The following is a 14,081-nucleotide window of genomic DNA, read 5'->3' on the forward strand; positions in this document are numbered from 1 at the left end:
TCAGTAGGGACCCTCCGCCGACTTTTTCACTCAGTCCATTCGAAGAAATATGTTATCGAAACGTCGCGTTCGTACTTCCTCCCCCGTATGAGTCATATGGGATCACACTTGTCTCTCAGCCCCACCCAGCCGGTACCAGTCCAGCCTCCGAACCCACCGCCCCTCCCCACCTCCACCACCTCCACCGCCCCTCCCCACCTCCACCACCTCCACCACCTCCACCACCAGCACCCCCCCTTCCTCCCCTCCACACCGAACGCGACACCAAGCAGACTTGTTGCTGAACTAGCAGCTTGTTCTAAGGTGAACAACTGATGGTGCTACTTCTGAGTTATTTTCCAACAAAAATAAACATTTCAATCACATTTATATTATCATGAACATAATTATTAGCTTCTGAGGCTTGAATAAATTGCTTCAAGAGTGGAGAGCAATAGCGAAGGGGAAGCAGATAGGGAAGAGTCTTCTCCATGATATTGACATCAGAAATGTAAAAGCCGCGTGGATTTAAAGCCACTACAGCTCTGCTTTTCTTTCAGCCGCCCTCACCACTGAATGCATATGGTCTGCTTGCAGGGTTGATCGACTACCGTATTAGGGGAAATGGAGCATTATGCCTTTTTGCGGCCGTCTTTCATCCCACCATTCAGGATTTACCATTCCCTGAACGATAGCAGTTTACACCCAGCGCTGCCTCATATGTCAATCTGTCGAGGTGTGTGTGTGTGTGTTGAGAGTAGGGTCACTGCACATGCTGACTGAAAGCCAACCACCCCTTCCCCACTGCTCCTCTACCCCCAAGGCTCCTATTCATTCTGCCCATTTAAGGAAAAGCTGATGTCCACACATTTCGGGCTTAAATGAATGCTGCTCTCGCTGTGAGCTGCTGTTGAATGCCGCTGCGGTCGGCAGGGCTGCGGTGGCGCACGCCTTCACCTTCACCGTTCTGTCAGCAGATGGATGGAGCGGTGCTGGGGGTGGGAGATGAAGGAAAAGAGGCCAGGGGACAGAGGAGTATGAGTGACAGGTGTGTGGTGTCTTCATTTGTAAAGTCAGCCAGGTGTGTCAGTGGAGCCAGAAGGTGAACAGATATAAGAGGAAATTAGAAAGGAAATGGGTAGAGCAAAATAGAAATGGAAGTGTAGGAAAAGAGGGGGGAGGAAGGAGAAGAAAGAGAGAAAAGGAACAGAGGATGGAAAAGGAAATAAAGGGCAAGGAAAGGAGAATAATTAAAAGAGAGGAGAGAAAAGCAAAGAGTGAAGGGGGAGGAAAGGAGGGAAGAGGGAGAGGGGAACAAGGAAAGGAAATAACAAGAAAAAATGAAGAGGAAAAGAGAGAAAAACCTGTGTGTCAATACGAACAGGTACACACATTCACACACACACACACACACACACACACACACACACACACACACACACACACACACACACACACACACACACACACACACACACGTGACCACATGGGGACAGAGACCTAAATTTGTTTCCTGGTGACCTACTGTAACCTTTACCTTAACCTAACCTCAACCATAACCACTGACCCAAAAAACGGCCGTTTGATAGCCAAGTATTAAAGGCGCATACCACATGGGCATATACACCTCTCTCGGTCGGCTGGACCATTTACAGCGTGTTCACTCTCTCACCCTGCTTCCTCTCTCTCTTTTACTGCGTTTATCAAAATAAAGTCAAAAAAAGCATCAAAAGTATACTTGAAAAAATCTGCCTTTGCCTATTTAGGGACACTCCTTTTGTCCCAAATTGGACAAGCTATCCCCAGTTGGTCCCCAAAGGTAGCCAATGACAGGAAGACAGCCACATGCTTTCTCCCTTTTTCCCTCACTGGCTCCTCTCTGTGATTTGGTTACCATGGAGAAGCATATTTTTTAGGCTGAAGGAGGTTGACATTATTACATGACAGCAATGGCACTGCTTATTCTCCACACATACACACACACATCTTGCCTCCAGGCAGTCGCCCACGCCACGCTCTTCTAGGCAAGAACATTTTAAAAATGTCCTACATAGCGTACCCATATCTCCACACATACAAACACATTCTCACGGCACATCTCGCACCACAACACGCAGTGAGGCAGCGAGATGAACTCGAGGTGACACTAAAGCGGGCCGCCCCTGGACGGAAGGAGCTGATTGGTCGGCATTGCTGAGAATCTGGCATCATGCTCCGGCTGGTCCAGCAGCACACACACACACACACACACACACACACACACACACACACACACACACACACACACACACACACACACACACACACACACACATTATTGGGTGATGCTTCTGCATCATATGTACACAAACACACACACTTGGTTCACACACAATTAATTCCCACACTATCTTTCAGGCTATCCAGGAACACAGCACACAATCATCCAGTAAAGGATTATATGTATTATATGCTTTGTGTGCATGCGTGTGTGTGTGAATATGTGTGTGTGCCCATGTGTTCTACAACCATTTATTGTTTACTACCCTCCCCCTCTGCAATGTGGGCTTTAAAGCAAATTACAAGTAAGGCGTGCCATTAGAAAATGAGATCTTTTTGTCTCTTGCTTTGAGATCACACTGGGCTTGAACAGCCGGATGTGTTTTCTTCTACAGTATATGATGCTCTCACTCGTGGATTAAGTTTGTGGATTAGAGCATTTACTCCTCCTCGTTGGCTGTGACAAGCAAACCAAACTAACTGTAGTTGGAGCCCATTGCAATAAATCTGTTGAACCCAGGGTTTGGGTAATGCAAAGTTACCTGAATGTATTACAGTGTGTCCTTAAATAGAATAATTCTTTAGTTTTAGTATGTTTATTTGTTTTTTTGATTGATTTTCATCTTGGGAACAACTTGCAACAGCATTTTATTTTATTTTTGTATCAGGCAAGATGCACCTCAGTTTCTGGACATCGAACATGACTCACCGCGACAAAAAACTGATTCAAATTCCTCTCCTGGCAATGGGAAAATAGTTAATCACCTTTTTGAATGAGCATTCCTGCAAATTTTTGTGAAAAAGAAGTATAGCTGTACAAAAACTTGGTGCTTGGCAGCTTTGACACTTTGATCCAACACATTTCTGTTGGCATTAATAGAATACTGAATAGAATACTGAAGATGCCTTTCCACATCCTCTCACTATTGAAACGAGGTCCTGCCGACACATGCTCAACCAATAGCAAGTATTTTTTGAGAAAAAAGGTGGGGGTTTTTGACTGCAGCTAGCCACCAGGGGGCGATCAACATGCTTTTTTGGGCACTGTCATGTCATCCATCTCTTATATACAGTCTATAGGTCAGTCAGAACAGTCAGACGTTACGTATTGGATCGGTTGATTGGCTCCTGTCTTTTGCAGCTTTACAATGAGTGGCTCATTCAATATTGTATAATTAATGTTATCCTATCATATTCATTCAGGTGTGCAGCGTGGACATTATGAAACCTCCCCACCGTAACTCTGATGATCAAAACAGTGCAGTATGATGTCAGAACCTCCACCACTCTAGCATGCTCCTTATTTGTTGTTTTGTGTGGTAACTGAGACTCTTCTTTTCCTATGGGGGTTCTGCTTGTTTGATTCAGAACCCACTCAAAGAGCTGAGCCTTTTTCTATAGGTATATAAATACTTGTTATGGATGTTCTCGTCTGTGACATGAGTGTCTGTTACTGAAATTCTTTTTGAGTATGGAGTGTGCCGTCTGAAATGTACGGTGGCCAAGACGTCTTACAGAAAGCACATTAACAAAAAAAACTGAAGAAAAAGCCTCTTCACAACTGCAAAAGTGACAACACAACAACAAAAGCCACAAAACAGAAACACAATAACAATTGAAGAGAGCGACAATGTATGTTGTGTGGTGCTTTTCCTTTTGGATCCTCCAAGCACCTGCACCCTAACCTCAAATAGACAAGCATCACATTTTAAGCGGCGACAGACTTGTCCGGGCGTGCTACAGGTTAGAAGTTAGGAGTTGTGAGCTGGTATTGTCAGCCGATGATGAGTTGAATAATGGTGAGGAGCTGAAAGGATTACTAGCCACCGCTAATCTGTGGCCCCTCAGCTGAGGTAAAGAGGTGGAGAAAGGCAGAGAGAGAGAGAGAGAGAGCGGTGTGTAGCTGGGCGGCTGCCTGACAGCTGTGGGCCGTGCAGGCACTGGATTTACTTTAGATTAGTCTGGACATGCGCCAACTAGGATTCAATCAGGCCATGATGAATGTGCTTTGGTGCGCTGAAGGCTAACTGCTAACTGCTAACTGCTGAGCTGACCGCTAACAGTCCATCCCATCGGCCGCCTGCGGAGTCATGTATTGGGGTTTTCCTCGTAACCCAGGGAGGTTTTGTTTTCAGATTGGGTCAAGATTTTGACGTGGAATACAAGGGACGACTGAGTTTTGACTCGTTTTGGATTTACTCGCTGAAAAATAAACCGCTGGGATTATATATACGGACGGAGATAAATCCTGTTGTTGTTCTGTGGAAGTGAGGTGATATTCAGTAGCCATGGCAACATGTGAGTATTTGATGTTATCACATTTAGAGGCTGAAGAATAGAATTTTATCATTTCTTCTCAACATGTCAACATTGCCCAGTTGTAATGGGGCATTTTATAGAACTGTACAGGTTAAATCACAGAAAACCCTTGACAAGAATAGTGTTAATATTCCTCCTTTGAGGTAAAACCAATATGCATACAGTTTAATTTTCGGTTCATGTTTCCTTCCTCTTTTTTAACTACTGTGTCACTGTGATGTTGGTAGCCCTTGCAATTGAGATGTTTTTATTATATCACCAATATGATCATAATGGCAGCACTTTTTTATTAGTCGCCCATAAAAACACAACCTTTAAAGGTCTTTCTGTAGTTAAAAAATACAAAAAATACAAAAAACATACCATAGCCACTAAGTTGTGTTCACTGATGATGGTTAAGAGTGCACACATCTGTATATACTGTATGAGTGCATTTAAAATTTCGATTAGCTGGAGTAACAGAGAGGGAAAAGCATGAAGTCAATGTGTTGAACTTGGGATTGTTAGTTTTCTGTTAGGTATGTGAGTAGAAAGACATCTATTTGTGAAATTCCACTTTTAGAGGAAGCTTTATCTGCTTTCATAAAAGTTCAGCATACTGCGTTTGTTTGGTTCTCGGCTTGATGTTCGGTAAAAATGATTTGTGTTGTGTAAATGTGGGACTGTACCACTGAGTTTTGTGTCACAGGCATGCCTGACCACTTCTTTTGTTAACTCCATTCAGTTATTATTCTCTTTGCAAACACCTCCTGTCGTTTTAACCCCTGTAGGTAATGTGGGTATGCAACCTGTGCCGTAAGCAGCAGGAGATTCTCACCAAATCAGGAGAATGGTTTTCGGGGTCAGGTGTGCGGCCCGGGAGCCTGGGCAGCTCCTTGAACGACCCAACCGCGGGAGGTGAGGCCCAACGGGACAGGAAGCTACTCCGCTCCAGGTCCCAAGCCCCGCCCTCCAGCACCAACACCAGCACAGGGCCAGACGGGACACAGCTGCCTGCTGGTATCACTGCTGCCAAGGGTGCTGACACCATGCCTGACTCTCGCTCCCAAAGTGAACCACCCAGAGAAAAGTAAGGCATCAAAGGATACAAATACAACTTCTGTGATATACTTGTTCTTTATACTGCCACTGGAGGATGTTTTACATTAACAAATTGTACCTTTTTTCTTATTAATATGATAAGAATTGGTGAAAGAGAACTACATTTTTTTAAACAAAGAAAGCCTACAATGCTTTGAGGCTCAGGACCCATTTTTATGGTATATTGGCAGAGGCTGCTGTTGTTTTTTAATCCCTGGGGTAAGAAAAAAATAGATCTGTGTCTGTTCTAGCTTAACCCGTGGAAAAGCTAGGTCACAGATTTTAGTCTTGAGAGGTCTTTGATTCAATCCCTTTGTTGTTATTTGGTGGGTGAGTTAGGTAAGAATTCATCCGTCTCAAGTTGATTAGTAGAATGTGCAATCTGTTCACACAAAAAACGGCTGAGCCAAGGTTTTACAAATATAGAAAGGAATGTGCTTAGCGCAAGTTATTTCTGTCTCTTCTCAGCATTTTATTCATATAACAAATTCCGCTTTTGCACACCTGTGCTAATGGAAGTGGTGCACCTGTGCCTCTGACTATATGATACATGTGTGTAACAAATTATCCTCTCGTTCAGGAAAAGGCCAGTTTCCCTCCATGAACAAAATGGTAAGGGAGGCATGGGGCGTGGTAGTGGCCGGAGACCTGCTGGGAAGCTGTCATCTCAGTCATCCTTGGATGAGCGGGTTCCCAGTGACAGAGGAGAAAGAAGACTGGGAGACGGACGCAGGCTGGAGAAGATCCATTCTCAGGACTACGAGGATGGAGAGGGGAACTTGGGTCGTTTAGAAACACACCGGAGACGCCCAGAGGATGAAGAGCAGAGGGAGCGGCAGCGACGTGAGGAGGAGTTCCAGAATCGTTATCGCAGTGACCCCAATCTGGCCCGATACCCAGTGAAACCGCAGAAGGAGGAGCAGGAAATGCGCATGCATGCTAAGGTGTCCAAAGTACGGCATGAACGACGACACAGTGATCTAGCAATCAACGAAGTTGGATTGGGACCTGGTGAAGGAGGAGGCAGCGCATGTGAGGTGCCTGAAAACCGTCTGTCCAGGAGGGGTGGGGGTGGGGAAGGAGACCGCAAGGTCCTGGAGAACCACCGAGCCTACTCTGTGGATAGGACCGTGGGGGTTGGAGGGGGGCCTCCACCTGCTGGAGGCGGATTGAAATCAGGGCCCCAACCTGGGGGACCGGTGCCTCCAGACTGGGGTCTGAACAAGGGCCGTCTAGAACCGGGTACAATACGGACACCAAGGGACAAAGGTGGGGATAACCTGTTGAGGAAGGACTCCCAGAGCTCGGACCAGTCTGAATCTTTGCGGCCACCCCCTCCACGTTCATACAAGAGCAAACGTGGAGTCAACAAGCGGCAGATGTCCATCAGCAGCTCAGAGGAGGAGGGCGGCTCCACGCCTGAGTACACCAGCTGTGAGGACGTGGACATGGAGAGCGTCAGTGAGAAAGGTCAGTCGGACAGATGTGTTCACTGTACGAGTTTCCGAAACTATCTAACGATCCCAACTTACACACCTTGCATTGTTTGCTATTTGTCACAGTTCCTTAGATTTATTTGTTTAAGCTGATTTTATCACCAAAAGATGGTTTTAAGCTGCTGTAGTTCTCACCTACCTCACATGTCCATCCCTAATCTACACATGATTCTCATTCTGTGTAGGAATCATAAAGGGCCATAATCAGTCTATATTAGTTGTATTCTCATCATTGTCACGAGCATTTTCAGACTGTATCACCTCGATATACTCAGTGTAGTGTGAGCTGGATTAGAACCACAGCATCAATAGGTAATAGTTAATACTCTTAAGAAATAGAAAGATCCTGAATATATTTAAAACACATATTTCATCTGGAAATAGGAGATGAAATTAAATAAGGAATTAAATAATCCTTACACAATTAGGTCCAGGAAGGAAGCCTGCTGAAGCTGAAGCTGCTCTCCATTTTCCCAAGCTTAATGGTTGTATCCTCCTAAAATAGACTTGGTAGTAGAGTTATGACAATGTGTAAAAAAAAAAGAGAGGGACATTTTGGCTCATAATATTATTATAATACCAACACATGCTAATTTCGGACAGTAAAACTATAGGATAAGTGATAGGATGAAGCACTCTCCCATCCCACAGTGCATTACTATCCCTGTGTGTCATCTACACCTCTGTGCTGTGGCTAAACCCTGCTGCTCTCAGGACAGCTCTCATATATTTGGAGAGTCCCTGTGATTTAGGCCAGCAGATTTGTGGAATTAGGTCAGTGGCTCGCTTGCTATGTAATGCTTCACAAACAGCCAGCTGCAACCAGCCAACCACCAATGGACCACCAGCTAAAAACCAAGCCTGCTTGTGGTTGCATGCTGCTCAGATGCTGGTGATGGCTTTGGTACCTGTGTGTTTTGCAGCTCATTGCGATGCTAGGCCGCAATAAAGAAAGCCACGTGAGAGTGTTTGAGTTCAAGAGGCAGAGATAGCTGTGCTCTGACAGCTTATCTCTCTCACTGGTCACAGAAGGGCCGGTTCCAGATGTTTTAATCCAGATTACTATAACCCAGGGACTGGTAATGGGTAGATGGTGTGGATTGGGATTATTAGCTGTTTTAAACACTCTTTAGCTAGCTGGAACTCAAAACAGGATGTCTCTCTTTACCCTCATCTGTGGCGTGTGGCACGTTTTGCAGGATCATGTATTGTATGTTTTGTCACATAGATACATTAGATCAAGTCAGATGGTTTCGTAGGGTCAATATGTTACTTTTCTGTTTTATTGGCAGGCTTTGGTGTCACAGTCTGTGTTACAGGTTTATGAGATGGGATAAGTGACCTCATGTTATGTGTCTGCGGTTTAAGTGCCTCATAATAAAGTGTTCCATAAAGTATAATAGCCTGTTACTCTGTAAGCTTCCTCCAATTGATATATGGAACAACATGAAAATTTACATAGGTATCTATATTTTCTTTGAGTCTGAGGCAAATTCAAAACAAATTATACGTGTGACACCTCCCACGGTGTTTGCACAATACATAAGCATTATATTGATTTATATTGGATTTTTGCTACTTTGTTATATTTGTAAATTACTGTTTAGTTTGTTGTTTAAATTTTTTACTAGTCACATCTTTGTTCTGACCCCCTCCTGTTTTGCCAACACAAATCTTGCAGGAGCCGGTGGTTTCAACTTTAAAAAAATTAACTGGGCGTCCTGTGATTTTGTTATTGAAGAAATTGTAATCGCAGTCATACTGATTATTGTTTAATTGCTCTGCACTATTGGAGAATTTAGGCAAATTGTTTGTGACAATGGGGCCAACACCTGATATTTGTTTATTAATAGTAGAAAATACATTATTTAGTAGTTTCTCTGATATATGTTTCAAATGTGTCTTGATCAGATGAACACTTGGCTATTGACTTCTAATCACCTTTTCATTGATATTAGGAACTAGTTATTAAACAGTTGCTTATTTACTCATCTAGCAGATTCACAGCAATTTCAACATTCACCACAAAAGTTGTATGAACACACTTTACACTACCTGCTCGAATCTGCTGTTTGGTGCTGAGCAGGTAGTGTAGAGTGTGTTCATACAACTTTTGTGGCATTTACATTGTCACATTGTTTCTCCCTTTTTATTTTCAACACAATGTTGGACTGTGTTTAAGCCCACGGATAAACTGCTGCTGCGCTGGGTTGAAAAGCAGGAATCGACATTATACTGACATTTAGGCGGTAGACAACACTGCTATCAAAAAGAGTGAAAATTTGGCAGCAAGCCAAGTATTTCTCCTCCTAGTGCAGCTAAACATAGTGCTTTATTAGTTTGAAGCTATAAACCAGATAGATGGGATTTCAGAGATAAGGACTGGATTTGGTGGTTGACTTAGTGGCTCCACTCCCTTATAGTGATTATCATAAGGTAATTACAATTGGAGTAAATAAAACAATCCATACAGTGACGTTTCATTTTCACAAAGAAGACCAAGTAATGTAAAAGTCTGACTTTATTTAACATAATGAAGTTTTCTCATCGATTAATGCAGAGCACAAACATCTAGTCTAAACCTTATCACACAACAGACATGCTGTATAAGAGGATGCTGCTGTGTAATATTTATGCATTTTGATTATATATGCTAATAATACACCGTGGTTCCCCAATCTGCTAAGCAAATTTTATCAAAAATGTACCAGTGCAGTTTATGCCAGACTGAAGCTTGAATGACACAGCAACTTAACTCAGTGTTTGAAGTCAAATGGAAGCAGGTAGTGAATAAAAAAAATGGTTACTTGTTGGTGTTTAGAGGACGAGCAAGATGGTGCTGAGGAAATGGAAGAGGAAATCTGCTAGTGGGGTGACATGTGAGTGTGTGTGTGCGTGCGTGTGTGCGTGAATGCGTGTGTGTGAGAGAGAGAGAGAGAGAGAGAGAGCAACTGAGGTAGAGTGGTCGTCCTCTTTCTAGAGGTTCGGCGGTTCGATCCCAGTCTCCCCCATTCTGCGCGCTGAATTGTCCTTTGTCAAGATACTGAAACACAAATTGCCCCTGATGGCTGTGTCACTAGTGTGTGATTTAAGTGTGTGTGATCGAGAAAGTGGCAAAACTGTTCAGTGACGCGCTTTGAGTGATCATCAAGACTAGAAAAGTGCTATAGAAATACAGAGAATGCACACCATGTCTTTTTACATCTGATAAAACTCCTCAAATATAACACTGTATGTCTACGTAACGTGGCCTTTTGACTTATTGGAGAATCGGTTCATCGGTGCAAAAGTGAAGTATAAAATCAAGCTGTTGTTTTCTGTATAAATATTTAACCGGTGTTATTATTCAGGCTTAATTCAGAAACAAGCTTCACCAGTTAGGTAGCCTGTGTGTAAACCTGAGAGGCAAAAGTGAGAGCAATAACAATCACAAACATTTACCTGCTCGTCAGAATTACTGCCTTCCGCTCAGTGACATGTTCAAGCAGGTCAGCTTATCAGAGCTATATATTAGTATATATAGATATTTAGCATAGTTAGCTAGCATACAGTAAATAACAAATCTGGTTTGAATTGAGTGAGTGAATTAATGTGTTATGCACATACAAATATTAGTTATTATTTCTAATTATTATTATACTACTACTACTACTAAACCGTATTTATGCAGTGCTTTTACAAAACAGTTACAAGGTGCTTTATAAGTAAAAAATTGACAGCAAACATTAGGAAAGAGTGAAATGAAATTTGATCATCACACAACAATAGATGATAAAAATAGTCTGTAAGATCAGAATTAGGAGAGATTTAAAAGAGGATAAAAAGATTGCCAAGACGATTCTCAGGGAGATTGTTCCAAAGAGTTGGAGTCCTGACAGAATAGGCCTGGTCACCTCTGGTCCTCAGGCGGGACTGAGGTATGAAATAAGCAGGGCCTTCCCTGAAATGACACTAAGGCCCAATCCCATTTCACCCCTTGGCCCTTCCCCTTGGTTTTGCACGTTCACGTGTAGGGGTAGGCTGTCCCAATACCTGTTGGGACTGAGGGGCAGAGCCAAGGCGTGGGGCTTTGAAACCCCTTGAAACTAAGATTTTTCAGACCCGTACTTAGAACCTAGGGGTACCCAGAATGCCGTGCGAATCACCAGCAAGCTGGGAGAGAGACACACAAATGTAGTATTTTCTCGTTTAATAAGGATTTAAAAAGTACAATAATGATTGTGATTATCGTACCTCCTCACACACAATGCACTTGATTGAACCCGCGTTTAGCAGCGATGTTACCGAACTTAACTGCTCCTCTTATAACAAAGCATCCTGGCAGGGGTTCCTCCTGAACACTGCTAGCAAACTGAAGCTGTGTGCTTTTGATTCGTGAAGTAATGCAGAGCATCCAAGCTTTTCAATTTCAAATGTCATTGATTCACCTGCATTAGCACAGATGTTATTTGGATATTATAGGTTTGTCACTTTAGTAACTGCAAACAATAGCCTTCGTTTATTTAAGTTCTCAACAATGTTATTACAATGACATCCCTGCAAAACTTTTTGTCGTGTCTGTTTACATCGAGGACTACTGATGACATGTCAGGTTTTCGCAATGACTACTGACGTAACGGCTTCTTGAAGGGCTGTCCCAATTCGTAGGGGAAGATTTAAACCACTAACCTTTGTGACTCCGTTTCAAGGGGCAAGATAACCCTTGAAAAACAAGGGGTAGGGGTAGGGCCAAGGGGTGAAATTGGATTGGGCCTAAAGATGCACAGAAATACCATGTTTTTATTAACAAAGTGTTTTAAGGCTGTGTGGTGGAGGTAGTTAACACAGGTTTGTGATTTAGGGTCCTGTGATCTAAAGAACTATGTACACATGACCCAAGAGCCTTGTTCACTTTTTGGGACTGAAATAGCAGATGGAGTGGGAGAGGAGCACACACACGCACACACACGCATGCACGCACGCACACACACACACACACACACACACACACACACACACACACACACACACACACACACACACACACACACACACACACACACACACACACACACACACTCAAAGCTTATGAAGAACAATAATACGTTAATACCTGCAGAGAGGTGATGCTCTGATGTAGCATCAGTTAGAAGAGCAGCTCACATTGTGTAATCTGTCCAGCGTGTTCATCCTCCAAAACCCAAACGCTCCACTCAGCACTTTAAACTGCTGAGTCAGCATTTATCCTCTCTAGCATTTTCAGTGGATGTTCAGATTAGCAGCGCTGGAGAAGTCGTGTCTGTTTAGACTTGTTTCTGATTTTCACTATCCCCTGTACACATGAACTCACTGGCTAACCTGTGAGAGCAGTCGTTTTCTACTTTACCCCTCCTGAATATTACTACAATTATTAATACAGCATGCAATTCTATTTACTCTCACCCTGCTCCCTTTTTCTTCAGTCTTCATCTTCAGTCCCCTGAGATCTTTTCAGTCCCCTCCTGATGTCATCCTGTCGCTGTTTTATTCCTGTGGTGGACCAGTGGTGTGATGCTTGGCCAGTTAGCTCCTCTGCTCTCCCCGACCATCTGTCAGTGTTAATGATAGCTGGGATGCTCTGATAGTGGCCTGGCTCTGGCATTGAGTTCTGTACTGGCCAACTTGGAACACAGAGAATCAGTTTGATTATGAATGGATTTTTTGAGATGTGCTTCATGAGTGACAGTTACATTTCTTTCTGCTGCACTTACTTTTTCAACTTCTGTATCTATATGGCTCTTTTCCCCTTCCACTTAACATGCAGTATACATTACAACATACATTTTCAAAACAAGGAACTCGTGGGATTTCATCAACTCTCTTGTGGTTGGCATACTGCACTGCAACTACAACATCCTCTCATCTATGCCCTATATAATAAAATACTACATATTACATATATGTTATAGTTCTTCCACCTATTACTGAGGGATATAAAAATGTGTTTTCACTGCTACTATTTCGTTTTCTCATGAGCCAACAGTGGTAGAAGCAGCATAGCTGTTTTTCTTAGTAGCTGAATGATCCTGAACCTCAACATCCAGTTAAGCTGCTGACACTGAGTTTTAGTCTTTTTTGTGTTTCAATCCATTTGACAGTGTAGAGATGGTTCATGGTCTTTGCCGGCAGTAGCTGGACACACCATACCAGTGTCAGAGTACTGCACAGGTCCATTATTGCAGACCTGCACCCGCCCACATCCACAAAGCTCCGTTACCTGGAATTATTTCCAAGTCACACTCATTAACATATGACATGGTACCAAACCCATCACCTGTGATTAAACACACGTTACACACAGTCCGTCACATCAAATGAGACATGGTCTCCTTGTCCTCCTTGTCCTCCTTGTCCTCCTGTAAATTGTTGCAGTACCTGTGTTTCCTCGGTGACAACGTGCCTAGCTTGCAGCTATCAGAAGTAAATACATTGTGGCACCTTTTACAAGTAGCAAAGAAACTGAGAGGTTTTACCTGTGAATTCATAGGAATATATTTTTACCCATTACACTACTTTTTTGTAGGTTACCCATCCAGTTGCAGGATGCTACCATGTTTATCAAAGGTTGAAGGATGTATAATGTCTTACGCATGGGACATGTAACAGAAGTTAATGATTCGATGGATGGTTGGGGTCATGTGAGACCCTGATACCATTGCCCACCATTCAGTCTTTCTTTCATTACATTTAAACCATAATATTAATCTACCAATCTGTTAAATCTTGGGATTGTAACATCTACTCTGTGTGTTTGTATGACACATAAAAAGCTCGACCAACTCTCTTTGTGTTTCTGCCTGCAGGGGACTGGGATTGTCATCCATTGGATCCTGCAGTGTGGCATGTGAGTGCTTACAGTCGATACCACTTAACTCACATGTTCCAACAGTACATCTCCTCACAATCAAACAGACACTCACGTATGATCAC

The 14,081-nt window shown here is 43.1% G+C and overlaps 1 protein-coding gene across 26 annotated transcripts in view; it reads left to right on the forward strand.

The window, feature by feature from the left end:
• rims1b (regulating synaptic membrane exocytosis 1b) overlaps window positions 1-14,081 on the forward strand; it is a 71,921-nt gene that overhangs the window by 29,802 nt on the left and 28,038 nt on the right. For all 26 annotated transcript variants that reach the window (XM_034582269.1, XM_034582287.1, XM_034582066.1 and 23 more), the window contains 3 exons: window positions 5,328-5,626; window positions 6,218-7,107; window positions 13,955-13,995. In XM_034582269.1, coding sequence (XP_034438160.1) covers window positions 5,328-5,626; window positions 6,218-7,107; window positions 13,955-13,995 — 1,230 coding nt within the window. The remainder of the gene's footprint in view (window positions 1-5,327; window positions 5,627-6,217; window positions 7,108-13,954; window positions 13,996-14,081) is intronic.

Source organism: Hippoglossus hippoglossus, chromosome 1, assembly GCF_009819705.1.
Source record: "Hippoglossus hippoglossus isolate fHipHip1 chromosome 1, fHipHip1.pri, whole genome shotgun sequence".
NCBI lineage: Eukaryota > Metazoa > Chordata > Actinopteri > Pleuronectiformes > Pleuronectidae > Hippoglossus > Hippoglossus hippoglossus.